Raw genomic sequence first — 20,575 nt, 5'->3', positions numbered from 1 at the left:
TACCCCTTCTGCTTTTGCAATGCCGTTATAGGTACCTCAATCTTGTCCTTACTTATTTAATATATACTCTATTTATGCCACGGTACAGGTGACCCCCTTCAGCTCCTAACCATGAAAATGGTGTTACTAATTGCCATCATCTCCGCACGTCATGTGAGTGAGCTTCAGACTCTATGTGTTCATCCATCATACACCACCTTTTTCCCTGGTAAACTGGCTGTATACTCAGGCAGCCTTTCTATCGAAAGTTGTGATGCCATTTCACATTGGTCAAACTATCTCCCTGCCTGCGTTTTATGCTCCACCTCATCTCTCTAAGGAAGAGGAGTGACTTAATTGTTTGGACCTCAATAGAGAGCTCAGCATATACATCGTTCGTACCAAAGACCACATAGTGGAAGATTAGCTTGTTATGGGGTTCACCGGAGCAAAAAATAGACAACGCTGTGCAGAAGCATACCATCTCACGCTGGACTGTGCTCTGCATTAAGATCTGCAATGCACTGGCAAAAAAACAGCATCGAAAGGGCTGTGTGCCCATTTCACCAGGGCAGAAGCTGCTACCAAAATGTTGAGATGCGGAGTCCCTGTCTCATCTTTCAGGCGGGTGTGCGGATGTCCCTCCAAACACTATTGCCTAGACAGCCAAGTCCGCTGATAAATTTTCCAGCTCAGTCCTGCAGGACTTTCTAGTTTGAGTCCATTCACAGCCCACCTCCCCTTAGGTGCTGCTTTGGTATCTATTAATAAGGGGTTAGAAGTCTCTATCAGAAGAACAAGTTTCTTGCCTTCTGTAACACTCTTTCTGGTAGAGACTCTTTCAGGCAGCAGATTTCTCACTGACCCTCCTATCCTACCCATTCTGTGATAAATGATATCCCAAGTCTAGAAATCTGTACATTGGTTTATCAATTTGCTTTTGGTGCTCCATGACTTGGGGCATGGACAGTCCTGAAAGCAACTGACCTCAGCATGCAGGATGGGTACCTAGATACCCGCACGTCACATCCAGAGTGGAACTGTGTCAGTGTTGAGCTACATTCCACATGTATCACCTTCCAGTGAGCAGAGATACTATGAAAAAAGTTTCAAGATTCAGTCTGACACCTGAGGAATAGTAAAAAGGTGAGGAATCTGCCACTAGACAGTGTGTTACCAAAGGTTAAGTAACTAGTTCATCAAAACCATAACAATGATCAGCATTATGAGGTTAATGATTTTGGTTTGTGGAGTTTTCTTTTCAATGGCTTTGTCCATTAGCAATCCAATCTGCCACATTAATTATACATATGCTGAATGGTGTGGAGAAGCAACTTTGCAAATTGGACAGTGTCATGCTGCTCTTCATGTGGATGCAATGATTTCACTGGTGGTGATATATGTTATTATATAGATTTGAGGTTTTCACAAAAACATATTACCTTTCTCACAAATGCTTTCCGATACTCATTCATTTCACCAATTAAGGCACGAGTGAATTCACCATATTCAATATTTTCACAGTTCTCCTCCAAAACGAGCCACAAAGTATCAAAAACCTAGGATTAATTAACATTAAATTGATTATTTTACATTCACTAAATGAAATTACACCTTATATTTAATTTCACTGCAATGTAAGTAGTTGATAAGGATCAATATTTGAAGGACAAAGGGTGTCTTCTATATCATAGGATGTTACCTGTATCTGCCAGATTATTACAAACGCATGTTTTGCTGTTGAGGATACATAATTAAATCTGTTTTCCTCTAAACACTGAAGATGATAAATGACATATATAAAAAAAATATATATATTAGCAGAAGTGTTGACATTGGTGTGATTTGGGTATTCATACAGCACAATAGCGAGTAAGCACTCCTTCCATTTAGATATTCACTGTTTAAATTTGACCTTATTTACATTTCAAACCACAATGGTAAGTACAAACTAGCCCTGTCAATAGTCCTGATGATGAACCCATCAACATTAAATAAACCCTTTTTGACAGGTAAAAACCACCCTTTTAAATATTAAGTCACCCCCTCTGTAAGCCTCGGAGCCCAAAAGGCAGGGTGCATGATATTTAAAAGTTGGACGTTTAGAAATTTAATGTTAGCAGTGACTAGCACTCAAACGCTCTTTTCACTGCAGGAAGGCTGACTAGCCCATAGACAAAGCGACATTGAATACCAATACTCTATCTCAGGAATTGGACAAGCTAGAAAAATAATTAAACAACTTCGTAATAGTTATTGTGCAGTTGAATTGTTAATACATATTAAGTCAAAGTAATTTTAAGCTCAGGATAATTTATCCACTTTAAGAGTTCACCCTGAAAAGGGTTGTGATTATTGCTTGACGTGGGTACTTGCCCACCCCAAATAATAATCCAATTTCTTACAGTGGTTCAGATTTGTCCATTTTTATAGCAAAATCCTGGTCAGTAGACTGATTTTTTTTTTTACATTTAGACTGTTGCCAGGGACAGAGAAAATACATTTAGACAGTTCTTTAGCTAAAGAATTGCTTACAGTACACTGCCTCTGTAGTGCGCCTATCATCTTAAGGTCACCACAATCATGGACAAAGTGTAGGAGAAAACAGCTCTCTATTCATACCAATGAGTAAAGGTTCTTATGAACACAACTGAAGGTCCTGTCCTCCAAGGTTTAGTGGTAAAGGATACTATGAATTTTCAGAGACCTACTCCCAGACAGAAAACACATTACTGAGATGAGTGGTAGATAGGTTTGAATGAACTGATACAGCACAGAGTAAATCTAGCTAGAGGCCAGAGGAATGCTGAACAGCAGGACTGGATCTTGGGATAAGATTTCTGATTCACTGCACAAGGTGGGATGTGCCATTCTACTGTGTGGTGAGGTAATGCACTTTAAAGAGAAAAGTCATCAATTCTTTTCTCAACTGCAAGAAGGTTGGGGCTATTTTGATGTTGATAGTGCTTTTTCCAGATCCTGGATGTGTAGATGGAGAAGGCCTGTCCTCTGCCTGGTCTCTTCTTGCATTCCTTCATCTCCAGTCTGCCAACGTACTGGGTCCTGGCTTTCCACTGTTAAACTAAGGTCATTATTTCTTAAGCAGGTATTTAGGGGTGCCCTTTTGAGTCATATTGGGCAGCATTCACAGTAATGCAGCTAGTTTTAAAGTTGAAGTAGACATGAATGGGGATCAAATGTAGTTCTTTGAGTGTTGGACTGACGTAGTAAAACTTGAGCAAGCCTTTGATTAGGCATGCTACCGAGTGAAGAATGACTGTCAGGTATGCATAGGTAGCTCAGAGAGGCTATTAAGCACAGTTGTCACTAAAACGTTGTGCTCTTAACTCCATCTGAAACAGGCAAAGTGTAAATTTTTTTCAAGAATGAGAGCTGGTCAATGCTTTTTTTGGTGATGTGTTCCTTGAAGGAATGGTCAGTGTCAAAGGTGATTTTACATTAGGGGTCACCTGAGAGGCATAAAACTGTCTTAGTTTTTGTTGGGCAGACAAGCTTGAAGGAAATAAGTTACTTACCTATAACACCGGTTCTCAAGCATTGGTATCTTTCCTAGATTTACATGCTTAAATTATACCCCATAGTCAGACTGGGAACCCCGGTAACTTAAAAAAATTGCAGCATATACACACAGTCCCCAACACTGACTAACAATGAAACTTTTCCCATCCTATTCACATTATTATACATGAGTCAAACTCCAGTCAATCAGAACCCACCACACTCATGTGTTCTCTTGATTGAAGCTTCCAACTGCCGGACTTTTTACATGGTAAGCTATTCATCATCTAAATTTGAAAGCCTCATTACAAGGGGAAGTGGGTGGACTGCATGCGAATTTATGAAAGATACAAATGGTGAAGAACTGAAGTTACAGGTACGTAACTTATTTTCTTCTCCAGCATTCGAGCTTTTATAGATTCACATGCTTGAATCCAGACTAACAAAGCATCACAACCTTGCATTATGTGGAAGGCGGTAATGAAGTTTACCATATGCAAACAGATTCCTGAGAACCGCAGGTCCCATCGCAGCCTCTTTGCTGGAATGCGTGTCGATGCAATAATATTTTACAAATGCGTTAGTCATTCTCCTAGTCACTGCTTTGCAAATGTTATTCAATGAAATTCCTGCAAAGAACGCTGCTGTTGCCTTTGGTCTTGTCAAATATGCTTTTACTTTTCTTGACAATCGTCTTTTTATTGCTGCATGGGATGCAGTAAAACATGCTACAATCCATCTTGCAATCTTCTATTTAAACACTACATTTCCTTTTCTTCCAGATCCAAAAGCTACAAAGAGTGGATCCATATTATGTTTCCCCTTTGTTGCATGCAAATAAAGCTCTAGACTCTTTCTGCCTAATGAATGCAATGCCCTTTCAGCTGACATTACTGGATTCGAGGAAAACATTGGTAACCATCTTTTGCCTCAAATGAAATGCAGTTAGCAGCACCTTTGAAAAGAATTTTGGTTTTGACATCATTGTCACCTTATACTTTGAACAAATCAATATATGGCTCTGTACAATATAAAGCCTGCAGCTCACCAAATCTCCTTGCTGATGTTATTGTTGAAAGAAAAAAGCGGTTTGCCACATCAAATGCTTACAGGTTGCTCTAAGAATTGGTTCCAAAGGCACCTTCATCAAGGCAGCCAGACAAAATTTAGCTCCCATTCTGGCCCAAGCTTTAGAGCTGGAGGACATTTCTGAACAATTCTTTCATAAATTCCTTTATAACTGTTGGAGAATATAATAGCACCTGATTTGGTAATCAGGGAAATCTCGATATTGCAGCTAGGTGCATCTTAACTGACACAAAGGAGAATCCTGACTCAGTTAGATGTAACAGATAAAGTAAAGACTTATGTGGTTCCATAGTCGATGGATCCAAACCTTTACTACAAGCCCATAGGACAAAATGCCTCCTTTCAGCTTAGCTCTTGCCTGTCTTAGAACCTCTCTACATTTTACCAAATTACCAAACCCCAAGTCCTGATGAGCCATCCATAATGTTAAGATGAAATAACTGTGGGTTGTGGTAAAGTATTCATTCCTTATTCTTTGAAAGCAGCTGAACATCCGGTTTGAACTGCACTGGCTTCTCTACACACAACTCCCACAGATCTCTATGCCAATGTTGGTGTGCCCATGCAGGCACTACTAAAACCACCTTGAAAACGCTCACTCCTCATCTTACGTATTACCCTCTCAATCAACAGTATTGGAATGCACACACAATTTTCCCTCTCAAGGGGGTGTGGATTTGAGCTTCAAGATAGAGGTCGCACTCTAAGGGTGCTTTGGATCCCTCTATCATCCGCCCACATCCTAGCACTCCTCCAGTGAAGAACACCTCTCTTCAGCACCCCAAACAAAGTGGTGCCCACATCTGCAGTGTACCAGAGTCTGAAGTGGGCCCTGAGCGGGACTGGACGCAGGTAATGTTGATCCGGAGTGGAGCCCTGGTTGTGGCAAAATGGTGGTGGCATAGCCCAAAACTGGGGGGATTGCTCACTGTGGACTGCAGGGCACAGTTGGCCTCTGGAGGGAATCGCGGTCGTCCTTTGCTGACGGCGCCTTAAGCCCTGCGGACAGCCCGAGAGACAAGAAGTGCCACAAACCTGTGCTGTGGTCGAGGGAGATGGTGACTGATGAGTGAGAGGCAACCCTTCAGCTTCCATCAGTCCCTCATTGGGGGGGCAGTGGAGACAATCGGCCTGCGGTCGGCAGGACGTTTCAAGAGGGTGGCCGGCAGAAGAGAGACACTGGGCCCGGCAGGAGCGACATCCGCAGGAGACGAGGTACCTGCTTTGGCCGCCTGCGGGCAGACCCTGCTTCCTCGTGCTCCAGTGAAGGGTGGCAGTAACGCCAGTCGGCCTGCGATCAGCACTAGGGCACATCCACGACCACCCTCCCCCCCTTTCAGAGGTGTGGGCCTTTCGAGGCAGGCGGGCTGACGGCGGCTGGTGAGCTTTTGGCCTGAAGCTGAGGCTCACAGGTGCCAAAGCTCTTCCAAGCCAACGGGTCCCAGAGGCCTTAAGCTAATTTCCGGAATGAGCCCGAGACGGGAGTGTGCCCTTCCTCTTGAACCTCCACAGGATGGGTTGAACATGGATGGCATCAATGGAGCGGCGTCCTAGAGGGAGTCGATGAGCGCTTCACGAGCCCAGGCTTAGGAAAGGTATGAAGCGAAGAGTTGCTAGGAGGACTGGGCTTGATTGACAACAAAACTGAGTAGCGTTTGCGGCAACACGCTGGGGTCCCTCTCCCCCCTTGGACAAATGAATGGTCGGGAGTGATATTTACGATATTTGTCTGTCACCCTTTGGGTTAGGTCCACCTCTCCCACGCCTCCCCTGGCATATGGAAGACAGTGCGTGCAGCCTGTGACCTGGCAGGGCGGCCGCTGCATAGGGAGGTGTCCAGGCCCTCACATAGCTCTCTCAAACCTGAGAAGGGGAGCGCCACCTCCATTTAGGTTCTGCCAAAGGGGTGCTGACACATGTGGGTGGACCCAGGGATCCAGGGACCCAGCTACAATGAACCTATGGCCTAGACTGGAAAATTGACTGGCCTTCTGCAGCCCTATCACTGGGCGTATACAGCTGTGGCACAGTCACTGGACTCCAGATGAAGTGTAGATGTACCGGTCCCTGAGTCGGTGAACCTAGAATCGGGTTGAGCGACAACTCCAGTCAGAATTTTTGTTCCTAGAAAAGTGCGGCGGTGCTCTGAACACTTACGGGGGGGGGGGGGGGGGGGTAGGGGGTCAGGGGCGCGCTTGGGGTGACCGGTTTGATGGTCAGGGTCCACCCTGCCTTGGATCAGGTTGCATCACTATTTGAGCCGTGTATGCACAATCATGAACTGACAATGGAACGAGGCAATCTCGCCAGTCAGTGAGCAAGAACTAGAGGACTCAACAACCCCCCCACCCCCCGGGAGCGTCCCCAGAATACAGACGTGAACCCTCTAAGGCCAACCCTGATTAAATATCCCATGGGAGTTCCCCAGGGGACATGGTGCTGACAAAAGCTGAAAGGCTATTTCCACCACTGCGGATACTTAGGGATCTGCAAGCTTGGTAACGACCACACGTTGCGAATTCACACCACCTCCTTTGACACAGTTCAGCCATGGGGAAAGAGAGAGGGGCGAAGCCTCTGCTAAACCAGACCTGCATGGAATAATTTGCTACCAGTGGCCCCAGCCTTGGGGAGACTGCGCAAAATATGATCAATCACCCAGAAGGAGACCTAGTTACCATCCTGCAAGCCATAAAAACCTCCCAGGATTCTGTGGAGAATAAGATTAGGGAAGTTCGGGTGCATATAGCCCTCATCTGTCAGGACCTTCGCAATGCCACTACGTAAAATAACAGAAGCCGAATCCAGATTGTCGGTGGTAGAGGATGATGTATCAACTTTGAAGGCGCAGGTCAAGCAGCTTCTATCCCACACGACTGACCTCCAAAGGCAGGCTGAAGACGCTGAAAACCGATAACATTGGAATAATCTCTGCCTAGTGAGAATTCCTGAGGGGGAGGAACCTACACAAATGACCGCTTTCATTGAGGACTGGATCAAATCCTAGATGTCCCCAAGCGCACTTTTAGCATGGTTTGTCGTGGAACGCGCCCATCGTGCACTCGCGCCCAGGCCACCGCCGGGTGCCTTGCACCGGGCAATCATTGCCAAGATCCTAAATTTCAGAGATCGCAATGCCATCCTACAAGAAGCTCGCTCCCGGCCAGCCCTGTTCTACAAGGCCCCAAATGAATGATCTTTCCGGACTACACTAAGGAAGTGCAAACACAAAAAAGATCATACTTCTCTGTAAAACAGAAACTACGAGCCCTCAACCTGCCCTACAGACTCCTCTTTTCGGCCCGTCTCAAGACAAGACTCACTTTTTCAATACTCTGGAGGAGGCATGGAACTGGATAATCGAGGAGTGACCGCTTCGCCCGCGGTTGAGTGTCCCTCCATTTGGCTCTCAGACAATGTCGCAGACCGGCAAAGTTGCGGGCTCCCACCGTCGGTGCACTTAGTCCCGGAGAGGACACAACACTCAAAGAGTGGTGACTACCTCACCCGCAGGCTCCCCCACAAGACACGTGGATCGCCTGTACCCCAAGATTCACTGAACATCCTAGAGAGCCTTAATAACTTGGAAGGGGCACCCAGAGAGAACTCTCCCGACTCTTCAAAGCTGTGGTCCGATGAAGCCTCCAAATCTAATTTCAAAGCACTACTGCCAACATTTCGGCACTGGAGGACTGAAAATCCTGATTTATAGAGGGGTCCACACCCTTGTCCCTCCATAAGCATCATAAGCTAACTGATTTTAACTTTTACGTTTTGGTTTATCTGGTGATAAATGTTTTAACGGGAGAAGTATAGGATAGGGGTTGGTTGGGTAGGGGCTTTTATCCCTGCAGTTGTTAGCACTGTTTTGTTTCTTTGCAACACTGTGAATGATGTTCATGATGCTCTCCCAGGCGTCCCTCATATCACGACTGAAAGCTCCCATATGCTCCCAGGTTCTAGTCACTCGGATCCATTAGGTTGCCCAGACCATTGGCTCCACGCACTGCCACTAGTCATAATGAAACGGCATCACTCAAGAGGGTGAACCCCTCGGAGTCCTCTCATGGAACGTCAATGGACTCCTAGATAAAGTCAAACGTGCAGCAATTCTAAAATATTCACAGAGAGTTACTTTGATGTCCTTTTGTTACAAGAGACACATCTGATGAGGTATTGTCCTTTTCTAGCACGTCAGGGATTCGACAAATGCAGAAATAGTTTTGGGTGTCGTGGAGGATTCCCGACCGATTAGAACAAGGGGATTTATATTTATTTCAATGTCAATATTGAGAATTTGTCTTGCATCGGCCTGGTTAGATCCACAACCACCCTCATTCCATCAATGGCGGGCTCGTCTACTTGCTACTTATAGCTTTGAAATTGCAATCTATAAATGTAAGGGTTTGAATAAAAAAAAGAAAGGCCTAGCTATTTGGGATCCACTAAGAACCTGGATTCAAGATGCTGTATAACTAAGATCAAATGAAGCTGTATTTATTTCTGTAAAAATGTATGTTTATGCAAACCAACTGTAAAGCCTGTAACCTGTCGGGTGGGGGGTGGGGGTCTAGGGTCATGTCTTAAAAATTCAATAAAGATTGTTTAAAAAAAAAAAAAAAAAAGGGATTCGACAGGGTCTGGCACTCAGGATTCTCTCGGGGATCCTGAGGAATGGCGATCCTCCTGCGACGCTTCGTGACCCTTACAGGAACCCTAGGGGATGCCACTGTCAATCTATCGCACTATATCCCCAACCTCCGGACCACTGTAGATAAAATATCCTCCTTTCCCCAGGTCCTGACAGTGATTGGAGGGGACTTTAGAGTGTTAGAACCCACTAGGGATGCGATGGGTGCACCCTCTCACCACAGAAAGCTGGACGCTAAACGACTAGTAGAATGGTCATCCAAGTTGGGCGTCTGTGATGTCTGGCGAACTTGGAACCCCAGAACACTCCAGTATACACATACATCAGCTGCACACCATACCCATTCCCAAATTGACCTTATCTTTATGCCAGCCTCCGATTGCAGGACAGTAACTGATACTCAAATTCTAGTGTAAGGCATCTAAGATCGCTCCCTACTCCTCCGCCAGCTTGGATGCCCCGCAGGTGCTCCACGTCCTATATGGAGGCTGAATGCCTGGTTTCTTCAAGACCAGGAGTATAGGAAGATGATTGTGGGTGAACTTAAACAATACTTCCACACTAATGAGAGCAGAGTACAATCTCAGGGTACATTATGGAAGGCAAGTAAAGCTACAATCCGAGGCTACGCTTAAGGGTTCCTCAAACACAAATGTTTAATGCAGGATCACCATCTTTCCCAACTAGAGGCCCAGGCCCTCTGTCTAGAACAGAACACAGCCACGGCAGATGGAGAAGCTAAACGCCAGCAGCTCCATTTGTTAAGGAAAGAGATTAAGCGCATATCGTGTGAATCTGCCAAATTGTTGTGGAGGTCCTCGGCTGCCCGGTTCTACGGTTGGGAAGACAAGAATGGCAAGTTGCTTCACTGGGTTGTTTCCCACCCGCCCATGCCAACTGAATAGTTCCAGAAATCCAAGATACTCAAGGACGCACCTTTCACACTCCCACCGCAATTGCGCTAACATTTGCCGAATACTACATAGAACTCTACTCAGCAGACCATTCACAGACGCTAGAATCTAGCTCCTTATTTCTGCAGGATATCCCCCTTCCCGAGGCTGTCAGAGAGGGAAGTCCAGGGCCTGGATGAGTCCATCATGGGAGAGGAAATTGGAGAGGCAATCTTGTTAGTTGCTACCCGTAAGACTCCTGGTCCGGATGGTCTCCCAGCCAAATACTATGCGGCATTCCGAGCAACTCTAATCCCACGACTACACGCTTTTATTTGAGGAGGTACTGGAGAGAGGTACATGGCCACGGTCGTGGTTATACCAAAAACAGACACTCCATCGACCTCATGTTCCAGCTATCTCACTAGCCGTCTTAAGCGGGTACTCCATACTCTCATACACTCTGATCAATGTAGCTTTATGCCGCATCGAAGTACAAGGCAGAGACACCTCCACATGGCCCTTGCTCATCGCCACCTCCTCCCCCTGTATTTAGCCCTACTACTACTCGATTTTGAAAAGGCGCTCAAAGTGGTCGGCTGTCTATACTTTAGAAATTTTCTGGGGAGAATGGGCTTTGGCCCGTAATTCAAGAAGCTGTTAACGGTGCACTACTCTAACTTATCGGCCAGGGTTCTCATACACTCTCAGAGATTTTCCCCATCAGGAGAGGAACTCGGAAGAGATGCCCTCTCTCTCCTCTCCTCTTTGCTCTTGCAATAGAGCCCTTAGCTTGTCTCCTCCAGGCAGACACGCAGATACAAGGGTGGCACTGGCAAGGCCCACATGAAGATCGCATTGCTTTGTATGTTGAGGACGTCCTGCTCTTCCTTGTTGACCGAGCATCCTCAGGCCTTAAATGCCTTCAGATCCTTCAATCCTTTGGGGAAGTGTCGGGCCTGCGTCTTAACCCAGCCAAATCAAACTTGGTGACCTTTCACATTTCACGAGACTGTGTAGATTGGCAAACAACTATCCCTCTATGAAGCCTCTCCTTCAAATATCTCTTTATCTGGGTAAAGCTCCATCCGGAGTTGACCTGGTCCCTCAATGTTAACCCTTTGCTTAAACATACAAAAGAAGACCTCCGTCGGTGGCAAACTCTTCCCCTCAATCCCCTCGGTAAGATTGCTCTATTCAAAATGATGGTGCTCCCCCGACTCTTATACGTGATCCAAAACCTCCCATTCCATCTTCCCCGCAGCAGGTTTGCGTATTAGATGGCATGATCACGACCTTCCTCTGGGGTAAATAGAGGTCACGGCTAGCCCTTACACACTGTCAGAGGGCTCCATATGACGGACGGATGGGGCTGACAAACCCTCTCATGGACTATTTGGCCACCCATCTCCTGGTGATCCACGATTGGTTTAATGGTGGATGGTCTGATCAGGCCTACCGGCTGGAAGTGGAGAGCCTCGGGTTTCCCCAGGTCCAAGCCATGCTCTATGGGGTCTCGGTTCCTCATACTCTACCGGCAATAACTCGAACGGCCCTCTTGGCGTGGCGTTCGACACTGAGGCACACTCGCTAGAATGCCAAAATCACATTACAGACACCCCTCTGGCACGGTACCTGGCTGATAGAGGTCAGGACTTTGATGGGATTCTGGAAATGGGACCTGATAGGCATCTCACACCTAGGGGATGTATGGACACCTGCACTCCTTACAAAACATACAGCAAGCATATTCCCTACACTCCAATCAGTTCTATAGGTATCTCCGGCTCCGGCATGCCATCGCTCTTCACATCCCCAAGAATACTACAATCCCAGAGTTCAGCCCATTGGAAGCTAAGCTCCTCATGGTTAACCTAGGAAAGGGGGAATTGTCTCAAATCTACTGGTCTCGGATAATCAACTCCCCATCCACTTGTGGGACACCCCCGCGCCGCACGGCCACCAGCTGCTGCGTGTGCCCCTTGCCTGCCCTCTGCCTCACTGCTGCCTCGTTTGCCGGTTGCCGCCGCTGCGGTTGTTTTTGCCCCTGTTTTGTCGAGAACTTATGCCTGTTTAGTATAACTTTCTTTTTTTTTCCTTGCTTTGTCGAGAATTTGTGCCTGTTCTGTTTAATTTTTATTTTCCCCGCGTTGTGGTTTCCTTCCTTGCTGCCCGCCTACCCCTCCGCCCTCCCTTCCCGCCACCGCCGCTCTTCCCCGCCCCTTTTCTATTCTGTACCCTCCCTGCTCCCGCCTCCCAGCTGCTCCGCCCACCCGCGCACTTCGCCTTAAATGGCGACCGTGCGAACGCGCAGCGGCCACGCGCAGCGGACTCGCCGATTGCGCGCCGAAGGTGCGCCAAAGGTAAGCCCGTCTGCGCCCGTCCGCGCCTGGACCGCGCCCAGTGCCAGGACCCCTGGCCCACGAGGACCCCGACCGACCCGCCTGACGTACTCCGCCGCCACCCTCACCGCTCTCAACACCGGCCGACTCCCAGAATGCCATCAAGCCACTCCACGACGTACCCACGGACCCTTCAGCTGCCACGCCTGCAAGTTCACTTGCATCCGGACCTGCCTCGCACCAGCACCCACCAAGCCGAACACCAGCAGCACCCACCTCAAGTGCATCCTGCTCAACACCCGCTCCGTCCACAGACACGCCATCGAACTCTGGAACCTCCTCGACACCACAGCTCCAGACGTTGCCTTCCTTACGGAGACCTGGATGAACGCCTCTTCAGCTCCCGACATCGCCACCGCCATCCCAGAGGGCTACAAGATCGTCCGGAGGGACCGAAACGCCAACCAGATGGGAGGAGGCATCGCCATCATCCACAGGAGCACCATCCGTCTCACGACCAGCACCGACAACACCCTGACCAGCGCCGAACACCTGCATTTCCAGATCCACACCAACCCGAACACCACCCTCAGAGGCACCCTGATCTACCGACCCCCGGGACCACGCACCCCATTCAGCGAGGACATCGCCGACTTCGTCAGCCCGCATGCCCTCCCCTCCGCTGACTACATCCTCCTGGGAGACCTCAACTTCCATCTGGAGAATAACAACGACCGCAACACCAGCACCCTGCTCGACAACCTCGCCAACCTGGGACTCAAGCAACTGGTGTCCACCCCCACCCACCTCGCCGGACACACACTCGACGCTGTCTTCTCATCCAGCAAGGACATCGACTTCAGCCACGCCACAGAGCTTCAATGGACGGACCACAGCTGCGTCCACTTCACCTTCAAGAAAACGACGACCCACCAACACCAGCAACAGGCCGCCCGCAGAAGCTGGAACAAGATCACAGCAGACCAGCTCGCCACCTCCCTGAGCCAGCACCCTCCTGCCAGCTCAGCGAACCCCAGCCAGGCCGCCGACAACCTCACGAAGTGGATCAGCAACTGCGCGGACGAACTCGCCCCACTGAGGACCCCGCCCAGCAGACCCGGCAGCAAGAAAGCCCCATGGTTCACCGACGAACTCAAGAGCTCCAAGAAGAACTGCCGAGCCCTCGAGAAAGTCTGGAGAAGGGAACCGACACCGGACAACAGGACCTCCTTCAAACTTGCCACCCGGAAACACCACCAGCTGATCCGCGCCGCCAAGAAAACAGCATTCAAGGACCGGTTGGACAACAACGCACACAACTGCAAGGAACTCTTCAACATCGTGAAAGAGCTTTCCAACCCCAGCGCAGGAAACAACGACATCACCCCATCGCAAGACCTCTGCAACTCCCTCGCTTCATACTTCCACAACAAGATCGCGGACATACACAACAGCTTCAACAACCAACCAACGCACACCATGACCGAGCAACCACCCCCCACCACCACCCTCCACGCCTGGACCCCGATCAGCACCGAAGACACCATCCGCACGATGAACTCCATCCACTCCGGATCACCCTAGTACGGCGCCTCAGCAACATCGGAATCCAGGACAAGGCACTGGAATGGATCATCTCCTTCCTCGACGGAAGAACACAGAGAGTCCGCCTACCACCGTACAAGTCAGAGGCCTCCGGAGTCAGCTGCGGCGTCCCCCAAGGATCATCTCTGAGCCCCACCCTCTTCAACGTCTACATGAGCCCCCTCGCGGCCATCGTACGCAAACACAACCTCAGCATTATCTCCTACGCCGACGACACCCAGCTGATCCTCTCCCTGACCAACAACCCCGCCGCCGCCAGAGCCAACCTGCACGAAGGGATGAAAGAGGTATCCGAGTGGATGACGACCAGCCGCCTGAAACTGAACTCGGACAAGACGGAGGTCCTCATCCTGGGCTCCTCTCCCTCCGCCTGGGACGACTCCTGGTGGCCTCCCGCCCTGGGCACCGCACCCATACCGACAGACCATGCACGCAACCTGGGCTTCATCCTGGACTCCTCCCTCTCCATGACCAGGCAAGTCAACAACGTCTCCTCGGCGTGCTTCAACATGCTACGGAAGATCTTCTGGTGGATCCCCACCGAGACCAGGAAGACCGTCACCCAGGCCCTCGTCACCAGCCGACTGGACTACGGCAACGCCCTCTATGCCGGTACCACCGCCAAGCTCCAGAAGAGACTCCAGCGGATCCAGAACGCCTCAGCCAGACTCATCCTCGACATCCCACGAACCAGCCACATCTCCGGACATCTGAGAGACCTTCACTGGCTCCCCGTCAACAAAAGAATCACCTTCCGCCTCCTCACCCACGCACACAAAGCCCTACACGACCAAGGCCCGAGCTACCTCAACAGCCGAGTCAACTTCTACGCTCCCAAACGCCACCTCCGATCAGCCAACCTTGCCCTCGCCGCCGTCCCCCGCATCCGAAAAGCGACTACAGGAGGAAGGTCCTTCTCCTACCTGGCCGCCAAGACCTGGAACTCCCTCCCGACCGACCTGCGCCTGACCCAAGACCACCTCTCCTTCAGGAAGAAGCTGAAGACCTGGCTGTTCGAGCAGTAGCGGCTCCCCCCCCCCCCCCAGCGCCTTGAGACCCTACGGGTATGTAGCGCGCTTTACAAGTGTCACTGATTGATTGATTGATTCACCCTAGATTCTCTCAAGACCCACTGGGAGTATTGGTTCGGCCCTCTGGAGCAATAGGACTGGAGGGAAGCATTGATGGCCCCTCAGGTGCTCACCATATCTGCCAGGCTTCGTTTAATTCAAATATACTAACTCCATAGCGCCTACCTAATCCCCGTCCAATTGCATGGAGTCGGTTTCCTTCCAGCCCCAAGATGCCCGCGTTGTGAGGCGGAACACGCTGATTTTTATCATATGGTCTGGTCTCCCTCTCCAAATTCCAGGCTTTGATAGTGGACAAACTCAGTGAGACACTGGGCTGGACGATCCCCCTTAGTCCTCTTGCCCTTCTCCTAGTGGTGATGGAGGGGATGGACGGCTACTGAGCCCATAAACTGTTCCTAGGGACGACCACCTGGAAAGACTATACATCTCCGTCCATTGCAAAATGGTGTGACGGAGTAGACTGGTGCGCCATCCAAGAAAAATCAGTGTACGAGGTGAGAGTCATGGTGATTCCCAGTTCTATGTTGTTGTTTTCAAAACCAATAAAATTGACTATAAAAAAAAAAAAAAAAACTTTCTCTGTCCAAGTTATTATAAGCATATTTCCTTGAGTTCCTGGGCAAAACCATCTGCTCTCAAACTTCCTGCATTTGTAATTTTGATCTGTTACAAATGCAGTTTTCATTTCTTCCTACTAATAGTTAGGCACAACTTCAAAAACACTTTCTTTATAAAAAACTGGTCATATTGTGTGCCTTTTGTAGTGTACTTGCTTTTATAAGCCAATCGTCTCCAGGTACAGATTATACCTCCCTTTCTCCTTATGCTGCAATTGGAGCAGTGTACTTTGTGAAAACTCGAGGTGCTGATTTTAGTCTGAAAGGTAGGACTGTGGATTGGTAGATATTTTCAGTGATTTTTGTGCATTGGGATATTGAAGTATGCGTCCTCTAGATTTATTGAACTCATACAATATCCTTTCTTTATGAATGGAAGAACCGACTGTAGTGATCCGAAAACTGTTTCTTTATGAATTTGTTCAATTCTCTTGGATCGAATATTGGCCGCCACTCTCAAGATTTTTGTAAAATGAGAAAGAATCTTTAGGAAAAGCCCTTGTACTACTCCTCCGATGGCACCTTTTCAACAGCTTCCTTTCACATTCATTTTATTATATGCTTCTTCAGCTCCCTCAAATGTCTGTCTCTCTCTGGCGTTGGTGGAAGTGATGATGGCTCCTCCAGAAATTCGAAAGCATGACTGTGTCTTACAATATCTAAAATTCACCTATCTGTTGTTAATTGCCCCCCAAACTTTCAAATAAAATTGCATTCTTCCTCAAACTGGCAGCTGAAGTGACCGGAAATACTGCCTGTTAAATCATGATCTTCCTCTTTACCCTTAAACTTTGATGGTTCACTTCCTCTACGCACTTTTCCTTGTCTCCGTCTATATCTTATCCTTTCTATTTCCTTAATTCTCTAGCTTGCTGTCCATATGCACTGTACTGCCCTTGTGACTCATACTGTCTGTAGGGACAAAAAAAACGTTCCTTGCCTTTGATACTGCCTTCTAATAGTCTGTGCAGCTGTTTACTCTGCAACATTCCTAGGGATCGAGACACCTCTGTATCAGCCTTTATTGCCTGAAGAGCCTAATTCACCTTTTTTCTGAAAACATTATTGCCATCAAATGGCATGTACATTAAACATGAGTGGCTCCGGGTCTAAATGGCATGCTCCACAACTAGCCATACCTCCTTAGGACTGTCACTTTTCCAATCTGCCGAAAAACGCATGTTCTAGGCACTCCACTTCAGAATCTGTCAATGAAGAGGATCCTTGCTCTCCATCGTTTAACACTACTTTTGCCTTTTCCCTATCTCCTTCTGGTGATTTTTCAAGGAACTGCGCCATACTGCTCGAACAGTTGCCATAATCGCGCCGTTGTTGAATTAGCAATTTTAAGTGCACCAGCCCCCAACACGTTTACTCTCTTTCCCATATAGTTTAATTTTCTGCCTTCTTTATCTGTGCTAGATCCTTCGCATAATCGCTAGACCTTATTCCCACAGATGATCTAGCACAAGCATTAAGCGTGCGCTTCAGTGAGATTTCTCCATGAAATCAAAAAGAAAACAAGACTTTTCAACCACAGTTGTCAGGAGACTGGAACGCTCTGATGCCTTTTCAATTAGGGAAATAAATCTACTGATATTCTCCGGTGGAGAAATCTTACGTGCCGGGTATGGACTAGCATCCACTGTAAAATTGGTTACATTCTGATTCCTGTGTAGGAGACACTGGTGGTTCCACTTTATCAGCATCATCATTATTATTATATGGAAAAGGTGACCATACATCTCCATCATCATCCTGCCCTCCTTCAACAGATATAGCATCATTAGGTTCAGTACTTTTAGCTGAATCTTGTTCTCCCTGATCTCTCTGTGTTTGCATCTGTACAGGTTGTAATACTGGCAGCGATGGTTTTTTGACAACCGTGATTGCTGCTCATTGTGCGCGGGTTGTGGTGGAAGCTGCTTGTAGATCTCATAATAGTCATACACTGTAAAGAGGTCAACATTTGCACCGAAATCTGTTACAGCCTTTCCGAGGGATGTAGTCATTCATCCTTTCTTTTTCCTTGATTCAAACTTGGTGTTTTTTGCCTTTGCTACTCCTTGTAGTCATATTGATTTAAACACTCTTCATCATTGTCATCTATAAACTCCTTTGTGTGAGTTGCTTTCCCTTCTGGCACAGCCTTCCACATCATTGAAGTAGACCTCCATCTGATCCAAATCTTCTTCACTGCCTTTTTGATAATCCTGCTGTAAGTGATCCGGCTCCTCAGGTGAAACTGTCTGCATCAAACACTGTGGCGATTACAGTGGTATTGGTGAAACGATCATTGTTCGCAAAAGGTGTTTGACTCCTCCTGACAAATCAATCTCCAAACGCTTCCTTTAACTCCCCTCATCAAAGCGGGTGTCATCAATGCTTATTTTTTTAATCATTTACGGTATTTTACTTATCGACTGAAACTCGGCGACAGTGCATCTCTAAACAACAACATTTGAAACCTCATCAGCTTTTCACTCATTCAAGGATTTATAAATTGCAGCAAATCACCCATGTGAGTCTCAAGGTTTTGGGATTGCATACTGCTTCATAGTCACCTGTTCATTTGAACGGCCAGGTCTTGTGTACCTTCCTGAATTGCCGGAGCGGTTGTGTATCCATCTGCATACACATTTATTTGAGATAAAGTTGTTGAAAAGAAAGATTGATCCTTCAGTCTCCTACAAACCCAAAGAGTTACTTACATAATTATCACCCTTTTAGATTTTTCCAGATGCTACTAAACTTGCATTAGAAGGAGAAAATCTGTATTATAATGAACCGTCATAGAAAGTCTCATCGTTTAGGCATGAAAGACCATCTCCTCTGAATAGACCATCTAATCTGAAGATCATTGTATGCAATGTAAATTCAACAGTAAACAGAAATTGCTTACAGATCAAGGGATTAGTGGACATCTCTACATTCAAACATTTGTCTTCTTAACAGAAACATGGTTATAGGAAAACTTAAGACTGAATACTAGATCAGATGTTAACCACCAACTTCTCTATTCTAAAATGGGATTGGGTAAACCAACTCAGAGTTAGAGTTCCCATTATTTACATATCTAACCTTAGCATCAAAATTAACCCATTCCAAGATCATCCGTGGGAAAATCTGTTGTCCGTTTGTAAACTGGGACCTTTTTCAGTAAACATTGCGTTATTCTAATGCCTCCTTAATCTTCAATGATGGAGTTATCATCAATTATGAAAGATATAGGGAGTTTTGAAAGAAGAACAGAAAGAAAGTGGAGGATGAACTTCGACGAGGAAGCCAAATAGTTCACTATAGCAAGTGTGGTTTTCTAAAAGCAAATTCTCTGGCAAATTGAAAATATCAGTGCTCCTGCATATACACAGCTTTAAACTCATCTAAAGATCTCTTTAAAACTATCAATAAATTTAATCGCCTATTCATCTGGAGGCCACTCCTGTTGAACATATACAAGTTATGAGTGATACTTTATCCTAATGAGTGGCATGGTAATAGCAAAACAAAACCTATGAAAACAACACAAAGCTGTTTGTTGAATCACACCATTATGTGACATAATGAAAGTGACAATGTATGAAGATACCAAACAAAGACTTTCAAAGAAAGCACAAATAAATCAATACTGCCCACTGCTGTGTAATCTAGTGTGAAAAACCTACCGACCACACATATTTAGAAATGGATGGTATGGCAACATCTAAACAAAACCTATGTGGCCAGGCCAAGTGGTTTGTTGAGTCCCAACATAAGTTGACCTAGTGATCACCGGTATATAAAATAAGTACTGAAAAAGGGTATAACTCTTTCCTCATAGGTCATTCCCAGAGTGGGGAGGATGGGCAGGGAGTTAATGTATCTATGGCTAGACTGTACCAGATATCACGTTACAGAAGGTAAGTAACCTTTACATCGGATAGAGACATCTAGCCACAGATTATTTAACTTTTGAAATAAATACCATTGCTATACCATACTGGAGGAGGGTATGCAAACTAATCCTACAAAAGTTCTCAAAGAGAACCAGCCGGTCATAACTAAAAACCGACCAAATCTACTTAGGAATAGCAGAACAAGAGCTCGGCTGTTAATAGAATCCATGATCATTGTCACAGAACATATAAATAAAAAAATAAAAAACCAACAGGCCCGAGAGAATCGGGCCTAGAATGAAAAGGGGGAAAAAACCCTAAAGAACCAACTGTCAGTTATCAGACATTATCCTCTATCCCTCAAGGGAAAGAGAAGTTGTTGGCCAAAGGCCCGAATGCAAAACAAAATTAATGTAATCCACAATCTTTACAACAATAAAGAGATATCAAAGAAAAAAACTGTCCTGATAAAATCCAAAGACGGACTCTCAGAACTCATTCCATTATACCAAGATCAATGAACACCAAAATAAAGATAAACCATAATACCTCCATGGTATAAAGAATTTTATTCGAACAAAATGACCACTCGAAGGTTACATAATGCACTGTAAAGAGAATAAAATTACACTGAATAGGTATGAATCTAATATAGTGTTTCATCAATTATGCCAGTTGTATGGAATTTTGCCACAAAGATGTATCATCTGGACATATACATAATATATTTGAAATTGTGTCACAATAGACTCAGAGTGGTCCACATTTACTGCTGGACCGCAGGCATCTACAAAGCTTGCCCCCGCATGACCTTTCGTGTCATGGTCCAACAGTCTGAACATGACTCCGATTCGTGGACACGCTCAAAATACCAGGGCAAGTGAAAGAGTAGTAACCATAACGCATATTAA

The 20,575-nt window shown here is 46.7% G+C and overlaps 1 protein-coding gene across 3 annotated transcripts in view; it reads right to left on the bottom strand.

Annotated features, from left to right (window-relative positions):
- The window catches only part of CAPS2 (calcyphosine 2), an 825,864-nt gene that overhangs the window by 130,586 nt on the left and 674,703 nt on the right, over positions 1-20,575 (bottom strand). For all 3 annotated transcript variants that reach the window (XM_085653843.1, XM_085653845.1, XM_085653844.1), the window contains one exon: positions 1,422-1,538. In XM_085653843.1, coding sequence (XP_085509969.1) covers positions 1,422-1,538 — 117 coding nt within the window. The remainder of the gene's footprint in view (positions 1-1,421; positions 1,539-20,575) is intronic.

The sequence above is a fragment of the Triturus cristatus genome, chromosome 4_1, assembly GCF_964204655.1.
Source record: "Triturus cristatus chromosome 4_1, aTriCri1.1, whole genome shotgun sequence".
Classification (NCBI taxonomy): domain Eukaryota; kingdom Metazoa; phylum Chordata; class Amphibia; order Caudata; family Salamandridae; genus Triturus; species Triturus cristatus.
The sequence above is the reverse complement of the archived record's forward strand: the minus strand, read 5'-3'. Positions and strand labels throughout refer to the sequence as shown.